The sequence below is a fragment of the Hesperophylax consimilis genome, chromosome 16 (assembly GCF_061612785.1).
Source record: "Hesperophylax consimilis isolate HC1 chromosome 16, BYU_Hcon_1.0, whole genome shotgun sequence".
NCBI classification, from domain to species: domain Eukaryota; kingdom Metazoa; phylum Arthropoda; class Insecta; order Trichoptera; family Limnephilidae; genus Hesperophylax; species Hesperophylax consimilis.
The window spans coordinates 13,652,485-13,678,241 of NC_142851.1; the positions used below are offsets into that span (position 1 = coordinate 13,652,485).

Consider the following 25,757-nt stretch of genomic DNA (forward strand, 5'->3'; position numbering starts at 1 on the left):
AGCCTACAAATAAAATTTTACATTTTATTACGCACCACTTTGCATACAAATGTGAGTGGTTTATTTATGATATAAATCATTCAAAAGTTTCATACAAGATGACCTCCAGGCAATTTTCTCTCCCACTAGGTTTGGCTTTAATGCCATTCATACAAAATCGCACTGACCAGATGCTCTGTCAAGGGATATTTAGGTTCAAATGTATTGAAAAGGATACAACGAATGAAACCGTAAAACAGTTTTTTTTTAATTCTTATAGTAGCATCACATACCTAAATTTTTTACGTTCAATCAGTCATTTTTTCTAAACGTTTTTCTTTTTCTTTTCATGTTAATAGTTAACGATGCTACTAGAGCAATCACATTTTTTTATATGGTAGGAGGATGCTGCGCGTATTATTACGATTTTTACGAGACCGATAGTAGTATTTTGTAATATCAAACCTTTGATTATTCAAAGTATCAAACTAATAAAAGAGGCGAAACATTTTAAATATCATTGATTTGGTGCTCCTTGCAATAAAAAAATGGTTTTGAAATAAATTTTTATCGTATTAAATAAAATATCGTATGTACTAAAATCGTATGTAATAAAAAAAAGGTTTTGAAATAAATGTTTTTTTTTCGTATTCTTCCGTTATTTCGATTTTCTAAACACGGTATTTGGGTGAAATTACGTTTGACATATGTTTTTATTATTTTGATGACGTCAAGCATGTTCTTTTTTTATGTTTCTTTATTCATTGAATTGTTTGTTACATGCATTGAGGATTTTTATTTTGATAAATTATTAATGGCCGCGGGTCGCTGGGTATATATCTATGGTTGGGTATGTCGTCCACTAGCCCCATGGACCTTATGGTTTTTTTGACTGGCCCACTGGACGTGAATCATGGACCTAACAAGCCCTTTAGGCTTTTTAGGGCCATGATGGCATGATGAATGGTAAATCTATGGTCTAGACTAGTCCAGAGATGGTCCAGAGCATTTCTGGTCTAGAGCGCCCATTATGGCGGCCATGAACCTAAAAAGCCATGGACAGAGAATCAATGCGATTTGTATGAATAGCATTGAAATCAAATCTATGGTGAGGGGAAATTGTCTGGCAGCCATCTTGTATGACTAACTTTTGAAGCGTTTTGTTTGCAAAGTGGTGTACAATGAACTATTATAATTTTGTATTTGTATTGTTAATGCACTTATAACGACCTTGACTTTTTGGAGTATTTGATGAGACAAGGAATGGGATAAGCCATTATAAAATTTAGGTAGTTTTTGGCATTTTTCATACATCTTCCCCCCACCCTGCGGCTTCAAATTGTTCTCGAATTGCTCCGTCCGGGTCTTTTTAGGTCCATGATAGTGGCTGTGTGAGTGGTTAATTTATGCATGATTTATGCCGTGGTTATGGCCGTGGTACATCTATGCCAGGGGCGTATAACTCCCGCATGACCTTGTAACCCTGATGGGAGGAGTTATTCAATACCCAAATTCTTATAGACAAAGCTGTTGTGGCTGAAAGCTCAGATCTCATTGGCTTAGAGCAAAAATTGTAGTTTGATCTCTCGCTCTCTACCATAGCGACTCGTGTAACAGAAAGAGAAGCTAAGCATGCTTTATGCTCCGATAAAAATTAACGGTAATTTCCAAGACGCCATTTCGTAAGTTGAAAAGTCAGTTGATGTTTTTACGTAAATATTTTGAATTTTCTTTCACCCATCTAAAAATAATGTTACGTGCTAGAATTCTTCAAGGTGATAAATTAATGCCGTGTTGTGTTAAAGTGTGTTATCCGGTCTATCTCCACCAATTGAAAGAAGGACCCGAACCCGTTGTAAAATACAGGTACTAACCTCTCGTTCTTTGATACAATGTTCCTGATTTCTGAATGTACTTCATTGGCTAATAATTTAATTAATTTTCCTTTTCAGACCTATCAGTATTCCGACGCGATACAATCCCACGTATTGGGATGCTAAAACTGCTAAAAAAAACCACGATTACATCATACAAGGTCATTTAAACCTCTCCAGAATTGCATCATGTAAGTATTCAGATTTAACCAGCATTTTCCATGATGTTTGCTGACGACAGAGCTGTGGAAATTATATGAAACCCTTGCAGGAGAATTTGAATAACTTCTAGTGCTGTGGCAATAATAATGAACACGTAAATTTGTTGAATATGTATTTTGTGTATATATTCTTGTATTTTTGTGCAAGGTCAAATTAAATCCTATTAAGTTGTTGCAGTAAGACTGGGTTCGATTCCTAGTTGAGACCGTTACTTTTTATTTTTCTGTGTCTTGTTCTGTTTCATGTTTTGTTTAGATATATTAGTTTTATCTTCTACTTCAATGATAAATCAATGCTCAATACATCGGTTGTACTGACCCTGTTTTGTATTACTGTCCATTGTCTTTTTGAAAATAAAAGTATTTTTATGTGTGCATAGCTGTGGGTTTTTTTTATTTTCCTTTTCCTGCATTCCAATATTTTTATTTTTAAAATATAATTTTTGTGGGCTATTGAATGAACGATGTTCGCTGGGTGTAGTTATATTGTTTATGGTTACACTTTTTTTAAATGGCCTTGAGATTTATTTATGGTCCACGATATATTTACCTGTCTGGACCAAACAACCGTTTTATCTGTGGTCGTCTGTGGTTAAGGGGGTGACAAAATGGCGCCATACAAAAAGTCCGAAGATATCGATCTAGAGAGTGGTTTATTTATGATCGCCGCCAGGGGGGTCGACTCCGACCTAAATTTTGGTCCTAGAATGGTGGCGGTTTGGTGACGTCATAGCAATATTTAAAATGCCAATATCCAATAGGAACACTTTGAACGCCATAGAAGAAATGAGTTGTATAAAATGGGATATCTGTGGTAACAAAAGTCAAAACACCACATGTTTATGGTTATGTTCATGGTTCTTCGCCGACGTAAATATTTGTGAAAAGTGAAAGTAGATTTGTTAAAATGCCTCGCTAATTTCGCTGTAGTGTCGAAAGCTGTGAGGATGTTGTTTCAGTGCGACACGACAATAACGAGAGTCTGTTTCGGGAATGGGCGTGGAGAATTGGCAGAATAGATTATATTTATTACCCGATTTTGGCAAATTATGCACATGTTTGTAGTTCGCATTTTGCAAAAAAATTAAAAACGACTTGTGGCTCGTTGAAAAAAGATGCTTTGCCGACCCTTAATCTTCCAGATATCGGAATATATCGGGATTTACCTGGTGCACAAGGGACCCGGGCTGTTAACCAAAATGCAGGTGCGAATCTCCCTCTGTTTGTTTAATGTTTCTAATGTAACTTATCATTAACTTTATTTATTATTAGAGAGATAGAATGAAAGAATAGACGTTGATTTGAGTCGTTATTATGATAAAGATATTCATTCAATAGAATTATTATTTCTTCAAAGCCAGCAACTGAATTACAGATATAATATTCTATGTTTTGTTTGAGTAATGTGATGTTTATTTATTTCAGATTTCTTCCCTGAACCCAGCAGCGGGCTCATTGCTGCCAAAATGGACGTAGAAGCGTATACCTTCATACGCTTCTATATACAACTGTTTTATTTTTCTCTAAATGAAATAATATTCTAATATTCTGTTTTGGTGTGTTAACATTTTAATGTCATTTAAAATGTGTTTTGTGTTTACACAAGCTTGTATGTCCCTTTTTTGTGTTATCTGTGTTTGAGTAATAAAATAATTCATGCAATTACGATTTTTTCATTTTTAAATAATATTTTAGGCTAATAAATTGGGACCGTATTTATATTGTCTATGGTAGTACCGTTTTTTTTTTTTACTTTCCTCTATCTTTGGTCGATGGTTTGTGACGTCGTGACAACATATTCCCTTCTCTTTCTTTTTCTCTTAGTTCCAAAAAAATCCGTCGGACGAAATATGTTCAATGTTCAGTACTAAAAGCACGAAGATGACGATCTAGGTGTAGGTTCATTTATGATCGCCGCAGAGTGGTATATTGGGTATATTTATGATCGCCGCGATCGCAGCCGTCATTATAATAATATGTTGAATAGGTTGTGAGTGGTTAATTTATGAATAGGTTCTTTTTGGTAGATATCAGGGTTTACATGCGGATGTGTTTGATGTTTACAATATCATTTGTGTTATGACATTTCGTGTTTCGTGATAGTGGGACGATATTTTGAAGTTTTTGGACGCCGACAACCGTTCGTTCAAATTTGTTAATCGCGATACAATAAAACATTTGCCGTGCTCCCGTAATAACAATACTCCGCTCTATTTTACCTTGAAAACAAAAAATAATAATTTTAAAACACCGATGACAATATTTGAAGTTGCGAAACATAGGCATCGTCTTTTATTTCGGCGGAAACTCGCTAGCGGCTTTGTAATGTCATTGGCTAGCTGTCACTTTTGTAAATAACAACAAAGCAACAGGTGAACTGAGTTACTATTTTTATAACAGAGTTAACAAAAGCATTCGTGAAAAAGTGCGTGTTCAAGGGTATTTTAAAATGCGCTCTCAGTAATCACATACATAAACAATATGGGAAAAGTAAGGAAATCTCCCAGGCTGACCTTGCGACCATCAAATGGGCTTGCAAAAAATGATGCTCTAGTTGTAATTAAAAATGGTAGGGCCCAAAAGAAACCTGTTGAAAAAATATTAGTTGAAAAGGTGGCCATTGAATATATCTGTGATAAATGTAATAAGAAATACAACACAAAGTTGGGACTCATTAGACATATCAAATTTTGTATTGATACCTCTTCTATAAACCGGAAAATACTAAATGGTCGAAGGAAAATTATCACTACATTGTCAGACGGAAGAAGAAAGAATAAGCCAATCTTATCCAATGAAAGAACTAATAATATAAACTCATTAAATGGAAAAAGAAAGCACGGGATTTCCAATGGAAGGAAAAAAAAATTAAGCAATGTGCTGGATAATCATAATGATTTAAATTCTCAAAATTTAAACTTACTTATCAAACCTGTGTCTGATAAAGAAAGCAGTCTGAATTATGATTTGTCCTATAATAATAGAAATGAGTCTGATAGACTGTTTGAATTGGGAGAAAATTCATCTGATCCTAATAGTTCTGAAGAAGAAGAAGTTAGTTCAGCTGCGAAGACCCCAGATTTAAGCGGTTCCTGCGGAGAAAACGTAGCCACTGCCCACAAAGTATGAATCCATAATATAATACAATTAAAAATAATTTTACTATAATCGTATGCCTGAAATGTAGTCATGTAGACCTAATCTCAGACCGCCGTTCCATCGGCTCTATAAAGATCAATTTACGCTTACCCGTGACGGTACAGTTCCGTGTCTGTCCTTCAGTGATACCACAGTGCATCCTATTCACACTTGTCATTGATTCCATCAGTACTTTCACCAAGCCATCAGGCAACGTATGCGTGTACTGTGCATGTACGGTGGTGCTATTTTCGCTATTGTCTATTGTATTAGTTTCTATGACTCTATTTAATAATACAGAATTGGTAATGTTAGCAATAGCTTTAGACTTTAGATGAAGAAGAGGAGATGAAAAAAAACGAAAATAGGTGCTTGCCACTGCCAATTGAAAATTCGTTGATAGAGACGCCCTCACTGTTTGCGCGTTCACACTTGCACTATTCTATTTCGTTCACGCCTATATACAGAATAGAAGTAATGTTGAAGTTGATTCAACATTAGGTTTCTATTTCTATTGGGCGTTCTATGGCATATAAAGCCTGTTCTCACTGATCTATTTCATAGATTCTATTCACGGATACAATCTATTTTATAGATTCTATTCATGGATATGATCGTATCCATTTTTAAAAGTGTAACTATTTAAGTCAAATTGCATGGATAACCAATAGCAATGCGAATATTAGTATGTACTAATGTACTTGTCTATTTAATAACTATCAAGTTTAATATGTTTTTGTTTTTTAATTTCAGGCCCCTTTTAAGTGTGATGCATGTAAGAAGATTTACAAAATAAAGGCCTCTCTCGAGGCCCATATGAATGAATACCACTCCAGCAAGAAAGGGGCGGTTCAATGTAGATTGTGCAAGGCGTCTTGTGCAGATGAAGGAGTTTACACAGATCATATGCAAATCCACAACAGTGATGGCAAAAAACTCTCGTGTAAATTTTGCAAGAATACATTCTCTAAAATGTATAACCTCCGGAGACACTTGGAGCAAACAGGCTGCGACGGTAGGAAGAAACCCATCCTGCCATGCCAGGTTATTGATTCTTTTCTTTATGTGATACAACACAAGAGTTACAACTGCCTGCATCCAGTGGAACTGTGGCATTTCCATTTTTTTGGAATGTTACGAGACTGGATTAACTGGGGGGAGTGAAACGTTGGGAAGTGCCTGACTATCCATCAGGGGTAGGCTAGACCGACACACAACTCTGTCTTTGCATGCACTAATTGCTTCATTCAGAATCATACATCGTCTTATACATTATTTTCTTTTATTCTGACTCTTGATATGACCCTCAAGAAGTATTTGATTAACTTGATTGTGCCAAGTCTTCCTCATCGTCATACATTTGCCTTACACTCCTTTATTAGTTCATTCGCTCCACATGTCCTAACCAACTTAGCATCTCTTCCTTAATCTTATTCATTATGTTTACATCGGCCTTGCATTATTTCCAAATCTGAAGTACCTGGTTATTCAAATCTGATAAGAAAACATTGCTAAAGCCATTTCTAGAATATTTTCTTTTCTCGAATGGTCACCTCTCACTAGGGCAGAATCTATCTACATATATAAAGAAGAATTTGCGAGTGAAATTCTGCAGAGTGGCTTTACAAATCTACATTTTTATTTAAACATTGATGAAATTTTGCACACTTGACCTTAAAAAAAATGGAAGGTCACTGTCTATACGAACCTTTTCCTGTTTTTTTTTTTAAAGCAGAATTTTCTTACTTCTTGATGAAATTTTGCACAATTGACATTCAAAATAAGAGAAAATTTACTGTTTACTTCTGATTTCGAAAAACTCTGCCTACAGCCCAGGCAACCCCGGGAACTTCAGCTAGTTGAGAATATTTTCCCATATGGAAGGAGGTGCAAATATGAAGTATGTATTCTTTTAAATGTTTTTTTTTTTTTTTTTTTTTACAGTATTACCGCACAAGAGTCCCAACTGCTCCCGTCTGGAGCCAGTGAGACTATGGCATCCCCAATTGGGGTATGTTGTGAGGCTGAGGGTATTGGGGAGGGGAGGGAGATGGGGAAGAGGAAGGTGGGGAAGTACCTGGCTATTCAGATCTGGTCACTAAACACGGCTAAAGCCATTTCAAGCAACGTTTCAATTCTGAATGGTGGTCTTACACCAGGGCGATACTGGTAATATCTTCCACTCTGGAACGTGCCGCAAATATACTATATATTATTTTAATTAATTAATTGTGAAATAACACAAATCAATCAAATAAAATTTATTTGCGCACGCCGGGTTCGAACCCGCGACCTTCGGATCTGTAGTCAAAAGCGTATACCACTAGACCACGCCGGCCGTCAAAAACTAATGTAAATAAAAATAGATTTTGCTGTCGCTGCTATTGTGAGGAATAATTAGCCTGATTTAGAAGGCGACATATTATAAAGTGCAAATAAGATCAAAATAAATTTATAATTGATACATTGGATACAAAATACAATATCAACGATATGATAATATAAGTATCAGTTCAGTTCTATAATCAACGTGAACGGTCGCGCGCAGCGAAGTAAAGTATTGTCGCAAAAATTGCAAGCGCTGCCGAGCACCGAGCGATTTCGCCGAGCGATTTGCGCCGAGCGCAGCGAGCTAACACATTATGGACACGGCCATTGATAATATAAAAACTGAAATACAAAAAATTACAACAGTGAAAGATTCGAAAGCAAAAACGAACCTAGAACAAAATGTTTATATATTAGAAGAGCTTTGGAAAACTGAAAAAATTAAACACCAAAATGAAATAATCAAACTACAAAAAAAAATTATTGAAAATTACGAAGAAAATAGAAGAAGTCGTAGAAAAAAACAATAAAATTCCATCTTACGCGCAAGTTCTAGCAGCAAATAAAAAAGAAATTTCAAAAGAAGAGAGGTTCTCTATAATAATAATAATAATATCATCAACTAAAAAAACAACAAAAGCTGCAGAAATATGTGATAAGATACAGAAAAACATCAAAATAGACCAACTTAAAATTGGAATAAATGGACTAAGAAAAACAAATAAAGAGCAAGTAATCATATCCTGCCCAAAAAAAGAATATACCAACACTCTTACGGAGGAAATTAAAAAACTCAACTATAACCTGGAAATAAATGAAATAAAAAAGAAAAAACCCAAATTAATTTTGAAAGGACTCAAATCGAACTTGACGGAAGAGGAAATAGTAAATGGGATACTCACACAAAACGAAGGGATTCAAGACATTGTAACGAAAAACGAAGAAAATAAAATAAATTTGATTACTGAAATAAAATACAAACATTCTAAGAAATACCAACGTGGTACTCGGGATCAAGAAGATGAAGAACAAAACAAATTCTCGAACTATATCGTGGAAACCAGCGGTACAACACGAAAAAATTTGCTATCATTAGAAAAGATAAATATCCAGTACCAAAGGGTTAACATAGTGGATTGTGATCCTTTAACCCAGTGCTACCACTGCTGCAAATTCATGCACACAGCCTCCAGATGCCTAAATCGAATGAATCCATCGGTGTGCCCGCATTGCACGGGTGATCATACTTTTGCTAAATGCCCTGAAAGAGAAAAAACACCGGTTTGTGCAAATTGCACATCGCAAAATAAGAAATATGGCGAGAAAAATAAAACAGACCACACAGCTTTCAGCAACTTATGTCAAATAAAATGCTCAAAGTAGCAAGAGACAGAATAGATTTCGAATAAAAATGACAGATTTTTTATATAACGTACTAGACGAAAAAAATAATATTGACGAAAAAACATATAACAGCTATCAAGAATATCGTACCCACCAAAACGACCTCAATCTCAGTCCTTTAATTCTACACATGAATATAAGAAGTTTGGAACGAAACATGGATGAATTTTTGACAACAGTAAATAATGATCTCAGGAAGCCCGCTTGCATTGTGTTAACGGAAACACATTCAAGTGGCGAAGTGGCGTACTATATACCGGGATATACCTGTGTATCTACTACAAACCGAATTAACAAAAACAGTGGAATCGTTATGTTCGTACAACATAATTGTGACATATTGTGCGAGGAAGAAATTAATGTGAATGGAACAAACTGCTTACATGTACAAATGAAGTGTTATAACAAAAAAATTGATATTATCTCTCTATACAGAACACACTCGTCTACTGTCTGTTTGTTTATAGAAGAATTAAGACATGTGTTATTAAACAACAGAAACGCGAATACAATAGTTTTAGGTGACATTAATTTAAATATATCGCACGATTATACATCGAACGATAAAGATAATTACTTAAATATGATGGCGGAATTGAATTATGTGTCGTGTATAAACTCTTACACCAGAAACGTCAATGGGCAACGTCCATCATGCATTGATCACATTTTCACAAATATCAAAGATATAAATAATTTAAACTCGGGAATTATAAAAACCTCAATTACCGACCATTACATGACTTCGCTACATTACAATTCAATAATACCTCAGGCGATAAACCAACATTGCGGACAAACTGCTAATAATAAAAAAGAAATATCTGTTGTTAATATCGAATCTTTGAAAAATAAATTGTCATCTGAATTATGGTTAGATATTCTCCGAAGTGATAACGTCAACGAGTGCTGTAAAATATTTGAAAATAGATTAACGAACTTTATAAATGATTCAAAAAAAATTATTCCAAAAGGAAATACAGCAAAATTTCGTAAAATCAAACCGTGGATAACACATGGGCTTGTTGTGTCCATAAGACACAAAGAATGGCTTTATAAAGAAACAAAAAAAAAACCACTAGACATTAAATTAAATGTTCATTTTAGAGAATACAAAAATAAATTAACCACGCTCATAAAAAACACGAAAGAAAATTATTATAAAAATAAACTTGATGATTCTGAAAATGACAGTAAGAAAGTTTGGAATATAATCAATGAAATCATGGAAAATAAACAAAATACCAAAAGTAATACTATTAAGAGTGTAATACAAAACAATAACATAATTAACTGTATTGAAGAACCTAAAAAAGGAGCAAACGCTTTTAACGAATTCTTTGCAAATATCGGAAAGAGTCTAGCAGAAAAAATCACCGTGAAAAAAATAAATAAGATGTATATTGAAAATATTCCAAATATAGAAACTAAACTTGAACTCTTCGAACCAACCAATCCGTCTGAAATTGTACAAATTATATCAAAAATGCGAGGTGGTTCTGCTCCGGGATTTGACGGTCTCGCTGTAAAAACACTAAAAATCATTAAAAATTATATTTCTACACCAATCTCTCATATTATAAACAATAGCTTTAAGACAGGAGTTTTCCCGAGCATGTATAAGAAAACCATAATCTCTTCAATATTTAAGTCCGGTAGCCCGGAAGACATTTCTAATTATAGACCCATTTCACTCTTATCTAATATATCGAAAATTTTTGAAAAAATTGTTAAAAAAAGACTAACTGCATTCTTAAAAAAAAACTCGATTATAAATGAAAATCAATTCGGTTTCACAGAGGGAAAAAGTACCCAAGATGCCATTGCAAAAATTTCATCTAGTATTCAGAGTGCCCTGGACAAATCAAATAAATGTATAGGAATTTTTATTGACTTAAAGAAAGCATTTGACAGCATTTCCCATGAAAGACTTATATTAAAATTAAAAGAAAATGGCATTGACCACTTAGCTCTTAAATGGATAGAAAGCTACTTAACAGAGAGACCTCAAATTGTAAAATTAAACCAAACCTTTAGTACACCACTAACAAGTACATTTGGCATTCCTCAAGGCACGGTCCTCGGACCATTACTATTTCTAATGTATGTAAATGACATTTTCCAACAGAAAATCAAAGGTGAATTAATCTCTTATGCTGATGATACTGTTTTATTAATAAAAGGTCAAACATGGGAACTAGTTAACAAACTTGCAAATGAATGTATTAATATCTTAAAATCATGGTTTGATAATAACCTACTCACACTTAATGCCAAAAAAACAACATATGTATTATTTTCACTACAAAAAATACCTAAACACAAAGTAAATATCATAATCCATGATGAAAATTGTGACAATGTCAACTGTAAACTACTTAATCCTATTTGTACTGTAATCAACTCTTCTTCTGAAATTAAATATCTTGGTGTGATCATCGATGAAAATTTGAAATGGAAAAGCCATATTACGGAGTTAGTAAAGAGAATAAGGAAATGTATATATATATTTGTTAGGTTAAGAAATATTATAAATGTGAAAATACTAAAAAATGTATATTATGCTCTTGTCCACTCCCTGCTTATTTACGGAATCATAGGTTGGGGAGGATCTTATAAAAACAACCTAAACTCAGTAAAAGTCTCGCAAAAAATTATTATAAAGGTAATACTTAAAAAAAACTCTACTTTCCCAACAAAATTGCTTTTTAAAATGTTTCCAGTACCAAATATTGATGATATATTTAAGCAAACTTCAATTATAAAAATGTGTAAAGAAAAAAATAACACAGAATATCAAGAATTTTACAAACTGATGAGAAATGGAAATCAATTTATTACGCCAATCTTTAAAACAACTCAAATGCAAAACCATTATATTTACCAAGCCATAAAAAACTACAATAATCTCCCTTCCGAATTGCGCTGTATTACGAACCAACAAGAACAAATCAATAAAATCAAACTTTTTTTCAAAAAAAACTTATATTAAAAAAATATATGGATATATTATATTTATATTTTACACATAACATTGAATCACTGAAGTAAGAATCGTGGCTCCCTTATCAGGCACAAGAGCTCCTCTTTTCTGATAAGGTATACATGAGCAATTGTACCTAAATATTATATTTTGCAAAAAAATGTATGTATTAATGTAACTATGATCTATATTAAAATAATAAAAAAAAAAAATAAAAAAAAAAAATAAGCAAACAATGTGAAAATATGCAGCTCGTCTGAGTTAAGAATCGTGAATACCATTGTTTTTGGATAACAGCACCTGGAACGATTTCCGGTAGCGTATTGTAAGTTATTAGGTGTAATTTTGTCTAGCCAGGAAAGGTAACAAAGGTCTTTATTAAATATCCGTAAGAACTTGAATTTTTTAAAACTTTTTTATTTTGTAGGTTTGCGGTGTTGAGTTCTCCCGCAAAGACAACCTCAGAGATCACCTGCGAATACACATTGGGAAGGGGATTTCTAAGAAAATCTACAAATGTGATATCTGTAAAAAGGATTTCAAAGGGAAAGCAATGGTGGCCATTCATATGCGCACTCACACAGGTAATTATTTAATTAGTGCTTAATACTCCCCCAAAAGTAGATTTGTTTTTCAAATACATAATACAGATAATACATAATTCAGCGCCCTTGAGGTGTTTTTGCACAAAAACGGCGCTATAAAAGTCATCCAAGTATTATTATTATTATTATTACAGAAAGAAATCTCGATTCTGTCAGCTTCCGCAGTGCGTTCTGTACAACAGAAGCATAAGGCCACGTCCGCACAGGCAGGCGGCTTGCTTAGCGCCTAGAGTCTAGCGAGTCACCTAGCGAGTAGCTTAGTAAAACAAACGTTCTACAACACTCGCGACTGGCCGCACTGCGCGCTTGGCGTCTAGCTAGTCGCTATGCTAGTCGCTTTGCGGGTATCGAAGTGAACGAACGTGTTGGTTTTTTGTCACTAGGCGCGAGGCATTTTTGAAGAGAAAAATGGACGAAATATTAATTGCATCTGTTTTTAAAAGAGAACCTCTGTGGAATCCAGCTAATGAACTACATACAAATGTAGTTGTCTTAAAAAAAATAATAATAATAATTATGTCATAATTTTTTTTACAATGAGACGTTAATTATGGTTATGGCGTTGGATTATGTATACTAAGAAGTATATCTAATGATTCTCTGGGCTGGACTGGTAAAATTTTTCGTCAAAATTACGCAATTGTTTATACAGAACATTAAACTGCCCATGACTTGACCGTGACTTATTTATGTCATGAACCCAACATGATGGATAAGGCCGTGAAATGGTATATTTTAAAGATGAATTTTCTGTAAGTAGCAGTTTTAGAGCTATTTTTGAAAGTGACATCTCGTCAACTAGACGACAAGCAAATGACCAAGACACCTAGCGACCCACCACGCAAACCACCTTCAGTGCGGACACCGTGTATCCTAGCAAGTAGCCAGAATGCAAGCCACTAGGCTCTAGGCGCTAAGTAAGCCGCCTGCCTGTGCGGACGTGGCCTTAGAGTTTACCTTCATACGTAATGAGTTGATTAATTAGTTTTTATATTTCTACCGAGGCAAAGGACTATTTTAGAATTATTCAATTATATTTAATTGAACATATATGATCGTGTGAGAAATGTGCAGATCTTCAAAGAGTGCAAGGCTGATGTAAGCGTAATGAGTAAGAATAAGAAAGGAACGCTTAGATGGTTTGGGTATATAGAGTGAATGAGCGAAGAAAGGAGGATATATGATGCAAACGCGAATGGTAGCAGAAGACATGGCACGATCAAGCGAATCAGATACTCTAGTCATGCCATGTCAAAAGTCAGAATAATGGAAGAGTATGTATGAATTTGAATGAGGCAAAAAGTGTGTGCCAAGACCGAGTTGTTAGTCTGTCCTCTCTGCCTACCCCTGCGGGAAACGGCGTGATGGTTAGTTTGTTAGTTAATTAATAGCAATTAATTTAATCTTGGTTAAAGTCCAAATTAAATCAATCAAATATTATTTATGTTCAGATCAAATGCAACAATACCCTAACATTCAAAAATAAATTATAATAATTTTAAAAATGCACAGTTCAACGGAATGCAACAATTTTTACCTATACATGCCACTGGATATTGGACCATCTACCACCAGCGCATAGAGTTTAATATTGTATGAGGATGGAATTATTTCACAACAATATTCCAAATTGTGAATAAATTTGCTAGTCTGTCTGGGAGCCGGAGCTGTTAAAAGTCTTGTCTGTCTTATAAAAAAATAAAATATTTATAATGTTCTGTATTCAGGTGAAACGCCCTTCCCGTGCAAGCATTGCAAGAAAGCCTTCAAGTCAAAAGGAGCCCTAGACAAGCATGAACGCTGCCATACCGGGGAAAAACCTTACAAATGTAACGAGGTAATTGCAAACAAACAATCAACCAAACGTCCCCTTTTTCGACTTACGGCGATATGCTTTTGTTTGGAAGTTTGATTGCCTACAATTATAATAGATGATTTAATTAAATTCTGCGAGTAGAACACATCTTGGCCTTTGCTTTAATCAAGAATTTTTTAAGCCTAGAATAATAAAATATACTATCAGGCCTTGAAGTGTAAAATCTCCTACTTAAAAACCCTTTTTATTAAATTAAGTTCTTTATAGAGTAGGATCAGAAAACATTTTAATATTTGTGCCTAAACTTCACAAAATAAAATAAAACTCGCTTTTTGCCTATGTTTTTTCCCCCTAGATTCCCTTATTACTAATAAGAAAAACATAGATTTTTTTGGTTAACAACCCTCTATACCAGTAACCAAATTCTAATTCAAAATATCGGATACGGACACGTTTGTCGTGAAACCTTTCGTATTTTGTAAAAGAGAACGGAAACTAGTTAAATATTTTGATCATAGAACCTGGAAATCTTAATGATTGCCATTAAATAAGAAAAATCAATACTCACTTCCATTACTTCTATCTTTTTAGAAACAACATTATTTGGTTGTATATCTACTAAATGAAACCAATTCAAAATATCAGAGAAAGAGTGCTGCAGATGCAAAATTTTCCCTGTCCAAGGTCAAACCAATAAATTGATATTGTTGATTTTTATTTATGTAACGGGACAAAACCGCGCATCCCAAATACATTCTCGCTGACACCTATTACGACAGCCCTACCTACGAACGCAGGACATCGTAGATCTCCTACTGGTTACGCAAATTATAAACCAACCAATCATTGGCCGGCTCCACGAAAGATGTACCATGGATGGCCTACATAAGCAGAAGCACGGCCTTGAACGAGCAGATTTCCAGATCAAGCCCTAGGCTCAGAACCTGATACCGATAGCGAGATGTGTCTTCCCTTTCATCGAGGTTAAGGAGTACCTATTTTGTGCTCTGAATATAGTCGGAAATAATGCACCGTGTCGTCTTTCCCGCGAGTATAATTATATTATTTACGAGAATTAACTGTTTATTGATAATCGTTATTTTTACTTTTGCTACAATAAAGTCTGTTCTGAACTCACTTTAGTTTGTACTATTATTTAATGTTCTTCACATTAATTTTAATTACCCAAGTGGGGCACACGAATAGGCCCGCAGGCCGGTTGTGCATCACTGATGTACATATTCCTAACATATGACTAACTATTGATCTTGACTTGTTTTATACCCAGCTTGTGGAACAGTGTTCACTCCAAAGAGGACTTGTTAAGGTAAAATTTACTATCCATGTTTGTAATTAATTTGTTGTATTAATGTCATTGTGTACTTTGTCGAAAGAGGAAATTTGTTACATTAGTTAAGCTGACTTGAAGTTTCCAGATAGAAAAAGCTGCAAATGCAAACACCAACTAGAGATTGACAATATTGTCTGTGCAGACAATAATAATTAATAGGACCTAACGAACGAACATTTTTTTTTTTTTTTTCAATACATCCACATTATATCGATTTTCCAGAAATGTTTTTAACATCTTGGAAATATAATTCCTATTCATAATTCCCAAGCTATATCAGTATAACAAACAAGGTGAAGAGATGTGGTCTGTCCAAGTGGAGAGTCCCGAATGCCTTTGTTTATGATAGATGCGTCCGGGACAGTTTTCTGATAGTAAGTAGTTTGTATTGCTAGTGTAATGTTGGGTGTTTTGTCTGTGACCAGCAGTGGCTGCGTAATATATAGGTGTCTGGGGGTAAAATCTACAAAATTCGGTAGGTGATTCTACATGATTGTAGAAGTAAAAAAGATAAATAACTATTTTCAAAATTCTGTTGTTTTTTTTCCGAAGAAGGATATTATTTTTTCCATACAAACAATTTAACTTATATTTACTTGAAAACTACCTTAAAATGTTGAAGTTTCGAAAAAAGTTGTTTTTTACCTGTACTATCATGTAGAATCACCTCCTGAAGTTTGTGCACTTTACCCCCGGTCATCCTGTACTATGTATCCTAATGTAAATATGTGAAAGCCCATTTGGATGTATATAATTGATAAATATAATCATGAATTGCGTTCCCGTCCGCAGTGCAATCGCCACTTCACATTCAAGGAGACCCTGAATCGCCACCTACTGGTGCACCTGGAGGAGAAGCCTTACACTTGCGACGTGTGCGGCAAGTCCTTCATCCAGTGCACGCAGTTGCGCGCGCACATGTTCTACCACACGGGCGACTACGGCTTCAAGTGCAAGTACTGCGATATGAAGTTCAACCGCAAACTCAAGTGAGTAGGGTTTTGTACATTTATTTTTTTAGAAAAACAAATATTCTCTGGTTACGAATAATGAAACAGTATTTAAAAATCTTCTACTACCATCATTATAAGTAGAAAGTGTTACTTGCGCAATGATGGAGGACTTGATGAAAACGTTTGTTATTTGTGCAGACTGAAGACTCATGAGAACTTTGAGCATGAAGGGGCGAGGAAGGTGAAGTGCACAGTCTCCGGCTGCGACAAGTTTTTCATGAAGAAAGATTTGGCCAGGCACATGATCACACACTCTGAAGAAAAACGTAAGTAGTTAACATCTTAACGTATATTATCATTTTTATATCTAACTATTGACACACATTTTTGTCAATAGCTTTGGGCGTTGAAGGCATCTAGCTGTTATTTCCAACAGCTAGTTATATGTTGATACAATACTGTACATTATTTGTTTGCAGCGTACTCGTGTAACCTATGCGAAAAGTCTTTTAAAACGCGTGCTCTGCTCACTACGCACACAGTCACGCACCGCAAGGAGAACACGCGCTCCTGCCCGCTGTGCGTGAGCGCCTTCATCCGCTTCGACTGCCTCCTGCGACACCTGCGCTCTCGCCATAAGGACAAGTACAAGGAGGCACTCATGGCAGGCAGGAAGGCTAAGGTGCTAATCCTCTTCTTAAACCAACCCTTGATTCTAAAATGATTTTCATTCATCTTATTCTACATCTTTCAGACTATCTCGAGATTTCCAAAATTTCCAGAGCAAGTTTTGCAACTCCTTGATTCAGATGTACCAGAAATTTTAAAATGGAAGCAGATTTTTTTTGCAGATGCGGAAGTAAATGTGTAATAAATTAGTATTAGAAATTCAACGAAGACTGTTAGAATAGAAAGTCTTTAAACATTTTCGTTGAAAAAAGTGTGTAATATGTACATATTTATATATGAATGTACATTTTTTACTTACAATATTCACAGTTTGAAAAAAGTAAGTTATATTCAACAAAAAGTAATTTTACCACTTTTTCACAACAGGAATTTTTTAACACGCCAGAGATGTTGAGTGACAAAAAAGTGAATTTCTTATGATTCATTTAATGGATGGAAATTCATTATATTTGTTTTTGATATTGACTTTATTTGTGTTTTTTTAATAATTGAAGACGATATTAGCGATTCTTAAATGAAAATTTTGAAACATCCTAGATGTGACTTTATCTTTTTCTGTTTCAAAATTTTCATTTGGGATTCGCTAATATCGTCTTGATAATTGAATATTAAAATTTGAGGTTTTACCCATTAAGTTATTCCAAAAAATAAAATATTCATCCCAGACTTGCAGAAAAAGTCAATAGATGTCGCACATTAAAATTAAAATACGATATATTTTTCTAAAGACACTGTGTGGATTGCATTTAGTTCAGGTTGAATCTTGCGATCATACATAAAAATAGCTGCCAATAAAAATGTGTGGTGAGAAAAATGAAGACAATGTAGTTCTTGTTCGAAGTATGATACAGTTAAATATGACCGAAGGAGATACTGTCCCATTAGATCATGTTATTCCAAAAAATAAAATAAAAAATTATTTGTTTTTTCTTATCTGATGCTTACCATTGCATTTTGTTTAAGTAGGTAATTTGCAAAAAAGTAACCAACTAAAAAGTAACTAACCACCTACTATGAATTTAAAAAGACATACATATTATGAATTTGTAATAAGTTTTATGAAGCATATATTGTTCCTCTAACCTTAAAAAATTCTGTGATTTTAATTAGCTTGAACTGATGAAATCCAAACTCAAGAGAAGTCGTGGCAAAGGCGCTGAAACAAACCAGCCGGTTTTAACTAAAGCCAAACGGAAAAACTCCTCAGATATTACAGAAGAGATACTGATGCAGATTGCAGAGGATGAGGTGAGTACTCAATCCTGTTAACATATTATTTTCTTTTTGAAAATAATCTTTGTACTATCCATTCAAAAAATAGCTACCCAAATTTAGGTGGGTGATTTTAATGAATTATAAATTTTAATGATTTTTTATAAAATCAAAAAATGTGGAATTAACGGTGAAAATCTAGATGGATTCATTGACTTTAAATCTCAGTCACCAGTTCATATGTTTCCATATTAATATTTGGAGATATTATTTTTATAAGCAATAATTGTTCGCCTGAAACACTCATCCACATTGAAAAAATCTCCTGATAAAAAATACATGACGCCAACGGGACTCGAACCCGTGTCCATTCGATTTCCGGTCGAAAGCTCTGACCACTGAGCTATGGGGGCTTATTTCTTACCCGAGAAAATATTCAATATATATGCTAGTGTTTCATTCAACAATTACTGCTTTTTACATTTTTTCACCTGAGAACAACCAAAATTTTCGACCGGAAATCGAATGGACACGGGTTCGAGTCCCGTTGGCGTCATGTATTTTTTATCAGGAGATTTTTTCAATGTGGATGAGTGTTTCAGGCGAACAATTATTGCTTATAAAAATAATTGTTATCCTTTGTGCTATGCATAAATAAAATCTTGTCTTTAAAACATTAATTTATCAAAAAAAATAATAATTTGGAGATATGATATTAATCAAATTGAATGGCCTAATCGAAAACCAAGAAAACTCCATCGCTAGAGTGGTTTTCTTCACATATTCACCATTGTATCAAACTGACCCGCACCATTCCCCCAGATTGTCTCACACAAGGCTTCGCTAAGAAACGGGGCGAAGAAGGGAAAGGGATCGATACGCCGCACTTATGACGAAGACTCTGAAATAGCTCGAGAAGCCTTGATGATAATTGCCGCAGCTTCTGAGGATATTGAAGTGAGTTTATTTTCTACGAGAATTAATATTTTTTTCCGTTTAGATGTGTTGTTTGCTGCAAACTAATAATCTGTATTAAACGTATTCTTGACAGGTACATGAAAAATAATTTAATGGAGGACTCGCTTGAATGTATTTGTGCAGTCCAATAGTATCCCGTAGTCCCCTCTTACCTCAAATGCCGAAAGATACTGAGTGTGTAGCAACATTTATCAATTCTATTTAACCCTTCAGGCTAATTTGTTGGATTTTAGGAACAACTCATATGGTCTCACAGAGACCGTTGTAACTTCCTTACTGTCGTGGAAAGAAATATGATCTAAACAGTGTTAGAAAGAGAAAACACCACACTTTATATTCAAATATAGAAGTTAACCACAGAAGAATTAAAATGTGCACCTTCGTGAAATCAAATATACCAAAAGCAATTTGAAAAAACTTTTAAGACATTGTGAATTTTTTATTAATTGTTTTAATATGAAATGACAACAAAGAGAGGCGACTCTAACGTTTGTAATACATTCGTCTAATAAAATAAATATGTTTTTGTATATTTTTTCGCTATCAGTAATTTTAGTTACAAAAAACGTAAAGTGAGCCATTTGTTTGCGGTAAAAATTTTGATATTTCAAAAAATATATATATTTCTAATAAAATATGAGAGCGTATTTCATCACCTTTCTAAACATTTTTTAGTTTTCAGATATGTTTATGGATTTTATTGCGAAATGGAAATACTTCGACCGTCTGACAGAATATGGCTGGGGCGTGAGAAGTTAAATTTAGACTTGTGATTCAATTCAACAACATTATTTTTATTTCTTTTGTTTCATTCTTCAGCTTCTTAACCTTTTGAACGCGTTAATTTGCTCCGTTTTATCTATACCCGTACGCGGTACATATTTTCAAATACCTATGCACGCAATTAAATGTCAAATTATAGCATTCTGGCATGATTTATTGGACTATATAGATAGAACAGATTATTCTCCACAGTATGAAAAAAAATCCTCGTGTGTCAACACTCTTAGATGTTTATAAAAACAAAAACATAAAATTTCATACATACGTACCGTATCTTTTGAATGTGGTCCCGCCATTCACTCGGCGTGTGTGTACTTAGGCCACTGCGTTGATAGACACAAGTGGGACACCATGATCACTTATCATTTTTAGTTATGAAAAGTTGTGAATGACATACTAGTACTAACGCCATCCGTTGACAAAAATGTAAACTAAAGGACTAAAAGGCGCGAAGAGGCGCACTTGATTATCGATCTTTTTTTATGAAATACAATTTTATTTTTGAGAAATTCTTGTAGATGTCAGATGTCATCGTGATAGTTCTACGAATGTCCAAGTGAGCAAGAAATACATTTATGACGAAAGAGCGCTGGAATATCGGCCGTCAAAGTTTCCGTATCAACTGTTGATACAGCCGCGTGTGAGTATAGACTTTTTGCCGTAACAACAGTTGATACGGCCGCGTGCAAAGAGTTAACAAAAACAAAATTCTTTGTTACCCTGAATTATGTTGAAACACATAAATAAACGATAAGATGCAGGATAGGACTAATATTATAAACAGTGAGGCATAACAAAAACTCATGCCATCACCTCATACACACTACCATACTGTTACACCATCATTGACTTCAACTGTTTTGTGTAAACAAATAAGAATATGTTAACTGGTGATCGCCAGATATCAGTAAGATAAAGGCTAAAACCATTTTTTGGTTCTCTTATATGCTAAATTCGCTACATATTTACGCATAACAAATGTGCCTGTAGCGGCGTATAAGTTAAGAGTGTATCCCGCAGCCTCTGCTTGGTAAAAATTGCAAAATGTAATTTGGCAGATATTTCTCTTTACCCGGTTAATGGTTAAAGTGCCATATTGCAGTTGAAGTGGTGGATCACCGATTCTTCCAAAAAAAAAATTTTTATTGGTTTTATAATTATTAATAAAAAATGTAGCCATTATTACAGTTTTGTACTGAATAAATTATTTATTTACTACAGATTTGTAATGAATATATTCTTTATTTATTACAGTTTTCTAGTGAATATATTATCTATTATTACAGTTTTTTAGTGAATATATTCTTTATTTTGACAGTTTTGTGATGAATGTAGACTTAATTTTGACAGTTTTTTTTTATAATGCTACAAATCAAATGTGGCCATCAACGTTTTTTTTAATATAAAATCGTTTGTACTTAGTTTTTTATGTTTATCACTGCTTTTGTTGTTTTATTTAATAATATTCAGTTCAAATAAGGTTTTTAAAGTAAGGTATCTCACCTATTAAAATAAAATTAAATAGCATAAGGGGTATTTCACCATCCTCTTGATAGCTTACCCATAGGATAGCATATATTAAATAAATTAACAAATAAATACTCGCAATAACTTGGCTAACTTATCACATATATAACCACTATTCATAGGTTCAAGTACCGAATAGTAAATACCTTGGAATAGTATCCCATGGATAAGCTATCAGAACGATGGTGGAATACCTCCATAATATAATATTATGATCTCAATGGTTAAATTAAACTCTCAAATAATAAAAAAGGGTTTATGATGGAGATGGCTATGTTTAGTCTTGTATTAATTATGATGAAAATTTCCAGGTAGAAATAGTGGACCTCCCACTGTCGGATGATAACCTGGCCTACAGCATCGAGGAACTACTGGATCTGCTCATTGATAAAGACAACTTTGAAACCTTCAACTTGGGCAAACAAACAGTTGATGATGTAAGTACAAAGACACTGATTACCGTTCAGTGTTCACCTACTCCTTTATATATTCATTCATTCAATCGTTTCGGTGCGTTATGTGAACTAAATCTGAATCTAAACACGTTGATGTGAATATCGCCCATAAGTCCCAACTATTGAACTGCTCCACCAGCTGGAGCCAGTGGAACTATGGCATTCCCAATTGGAGTGTGTTGTGAGGTCGAGGGCAGTGAGGAGGGGAAACGGAATGTAAGGAAGTACCTGGCTTATTCAGATCTGGACACCAAATACGGCTTAAGCCATTTCAAGAAACGTTTCAATGGAATCAATCATCAGGGTGATACTGATGATATCTTCCACTCAAACACAAAAGTTGAAATCTTAGAATAGCCACGGTAGTACATAACTTACAATGACAACGCAAATCTATGTAAATATAATATGATACTATGCAATGTCCGTATGTGTCCCTCATATACACGGTGTCCGGAAACTCGTAGTACAAGCGGGAAACTGGAGAATCTACACCACATGGGGAACCCAAAAAAACAAAGTTTTTTGATTTGAGCATTTTCAAAAAAAAAAAAAAACCAAAAAAAAATATTTTTCGGCTATTTTAGGGTTAAAGTTTTTTCTGGTGTTTAGGGTTGAATAACAGATGTTTTAACCCTGCAGAGCAGAAATATTTTATGACTACACCGGGTTAAATGAAGGGTGATTTCAAAATAATGCTTCAAATCCGAGTTTCTTCATTTGTTTTACTTTCAAATAGTTTTAATTAGTTGGGTACTTTGATCTTCAGTAATAATTTATAAGAATTTGATTAAAAAAAAAAAAAAAAAAAAAAAAATCAACTTCAAACTCGATTTACTCGATAACGAAAGCTCAAATAAAAAAAAATATACTACAAAATCGACTCCAAATGTGATGTAGATTCACCAGTTTCCCGCTTGTACTACGAGTTTCCGGACACCCTGTATTACTGGACTGATTTCGTTGAAAATTTCAAAGTTCGTTTAGGTTTAGAGAGTGGTTTAAATGGTTGAAGTCGGGGACACCCAAGAAAGACGCATTATCTCTGCATTGGAATGAGATATGGAGTTTAATAAAGTCGATTTAATGTAGTTTTATAATAGCAACAATTTGGTGAACAGTAGTAAAATGGTAGACAATGTGGGGGCCGCCCAAGGGAGTCTTAAAGCATTATCTCTGGAATTGAGATAAGTAGTCAAATTGAAGATAATTTTTAGTTAAAGTTTTTTTAACAGTGAAGATTTCATGATACTACTTGAAGTGAATGGTAGGAAAAGTTGGGGACGCCCGAGGAAGTCATGGCACGATCAAATAAATCAAATACTGTGATGTGATAAACGAAAAAGGGGGTAAGGAAAAATGACGCAGAAGCAAATGGCAGATAAAGACGGAGATGCCCGAGTAAGACATGGCATGTTGAAGTGAAAAAAATACTTTAAAAAGTAATTTTTTTATGTCAACCTTAAAAATGCACCCAGTTTTAGGTACACAACCTCAAAACTTTCTCCAAACCATTCATACACGTCAGCTACTTTGAAATATTTATCGTCATAGTAATGTTTAATAATCTTGTTAGGTGCTGGAGGGCCTGATCATCAAATGCGGGCACACAACAGCGCCTCCTGAAATAACGGGGCGCTCCGAACGACTTCGTGAGAACGCCAAACTCTTGCTGACCGTGGTCATAGACGACGACCCCATGAAGGCCCTATTCGACACCCAGACTGTGGACGAGGTCATCCTCAACGTGCTGAAACTCGGCCGTACTACCTGAATTCTTTTCCATACTGATATTCGTGCATTTTTATACTTAAATCTAATTTTATAAGTCACGTTAATGTTAGTTTGTACATTATCCGTCTTACTTATTAGATTCTTTGCGCCACTTCAACTTAAGTTGAGCCGGTAAGCCGGCAAACTGAGGTTAGCCGGCCTTAAGCCCGGCTTAAGGCCGGCTAACCTCAGTTAGCCGGCTTACCACTTCAACTTAAGTTGAGCCGGTAAGACGGCTAACTGAGGTTAGCCGGCCTTAAGCCCGGCTTAACTATTGCTATGATGTGGTAATAAGTCAAGTTTTTCACTATTCCGACCTTACGCATCGCATAGTATTTATACCGCGTTTATAAGGGGATTTGAGTTTATTTTTATTGCTGACACTTGTTTAAACGTCACGAAAATAGTTATATACATCATGTTTTTATTTTACCTTTCTTTCCATTATTTGTAATTTTGTATCAAAATTTTATACCTTATTGATTACTAAGGACCTGAGAATTTCGCATTATTTTTACGAATGTCGCATTATTTTTTACGAATGTTGCTTTATTTTATACGAATGTCGCATTTTGGTAAAAGTTTTGTTATTTTGCAACAAAAATTGTGTTATGTTTCCTTTTTGTATTTTTGAGCAAAAAAGTGACGTAATGTTTAAAAAAAAAAATCAAAATAGAATAATAGTTCGCTGCGCTTTCGACATGAAGTTTGCTGCGTTCTATTTAAGTTAGTATTTCAAGCTTGTCAAAACCATAGACAAAGAAATATTAAGATCTTTTGATATTGCTTTCTTTTTTTTTACACGCCTACAATAAATTGGCATTATTAACCTTAAAATCGCAAGTATTGTAAAAAGGCCAAAATTTTGCATTTTTTATTAAAAAAAATTACAGATTTGCATTAGTGCAAATGCCAAAATTTTGGTCTGTATTGATTTTACTTGTATATTTTATTAAAAAGTTCTATAAATATGTTGTCATCGGGCTGTTTAAATGCTGTGATGAGAAGGTTACACAAATTTATGTGATCAAATGTAAATAAAAATTGTCTCATTTATTTACCAGACCGCTTATGTCAAATGGTGATATCTCAAGTATATGATATTATTTTTAATTTAATGTTGTGTAAAACAATCTGCAATATTACATTTATTATTATTTTTTTTAAAACAAAAAAATATTTTCCATGTTCATTTTTTAAATGGGGAATAATAATATTATTTACTTATTGTGAAGTATAATATTTTTTACAAACATATAATAATGACAGCCCATTAAGTTGTGAAGGCGGTAAGTATAAAAGACATAACTGCTTAACTCTGTATAAGTATTGTACAGAAATTACAGATTGTTTTATCTGAAACGATTGAAGAGAGTATATTTTTTTATCATTTTAAGCAATATATGTGTTAAAGATAATCATTTTGGTTTATTAACCCTCAAGTAATACATAATCAGTATTGTCACAACCAATGTATTACGGCAAATGTAAAGTTGCCAGTACATGTTGGGCCAATGATCTGGCCAAACGTATTCAGGTAGATATAAAGAATAAGATAGCACTTGGTGATTGGCCGACCAATCGATTATTGTCAGTTTTTCATGCACACATCAAAGGATCTCGGTGCTAACCCCTTAAAATCGTTCACACATTGGCCTGATCCGTCACAGTCATCATAGTCAGCATC

General features: G+C 34.2%; 1 protein-coding gene across 1 annotated transcript; it reads left to right on the top strand.

Moving 5' to 3' along the window:
- Window positions 1-4,057: 4,057 nt before the first annotated feature.
- On the top strand, window positions 4,058-25,240 carry LOC149416741 (uncharacterized). The gene is made up of 12 exons (XM_089640626.1): window positions 4,058-5,197; window positions 5,966-6,256; window positions 12,355-12,511; window positions 14,260-14,369; window positions 16,492-16,688; window positions 16,851-16,978; window positions 17,132-17,334; window positions 18,453-18,590; window positions 19,377-19,511; window positions 22,154-22,279; window positions 23,874-24,220; window positions 24,316-25,240. The coding sequence occupies exons 1-11, from the start codon at window positions 4,556-4,558 to the stop codon at window positions 24,069-24,071; spliced, it is 2,325 nt and encodes a 774-aa protein (XP_089496752.1). The 5' UTR covers window positions 4,058-4,555; the 3' UTR covers window positions 24,072-24,220; window positions 24,316-25,240.
- Window positions 25,241-25,757: the final 517 nt, after the last annotated feature.

Excerpts from the sequence above, each read along its gene's own strand:
- LOC149416741 (XM_089640626.1), top strand. The coding sequence starts at position 4,556 with ATGGGAAAAGTAAGGAAATCTCCCAGGCTGACCTTGCGACCATCAAAT. Across the intron at positions 17,335-18,452 it reads TGGCAGGCAGGAAGGCTAAG|CTTGAACTGATGAAATCCAA; the intron begins GTGCTAATCCTC and ends GATTTTAATTAG. Across the intron at positions 22,280-23,873 it reads GCAAACAAACAGTTGATGAT|GTGCTGGAGGGCCTGATCAT; the intron begins GTAAGTACAAAG and ends TAATCTTGTTAG.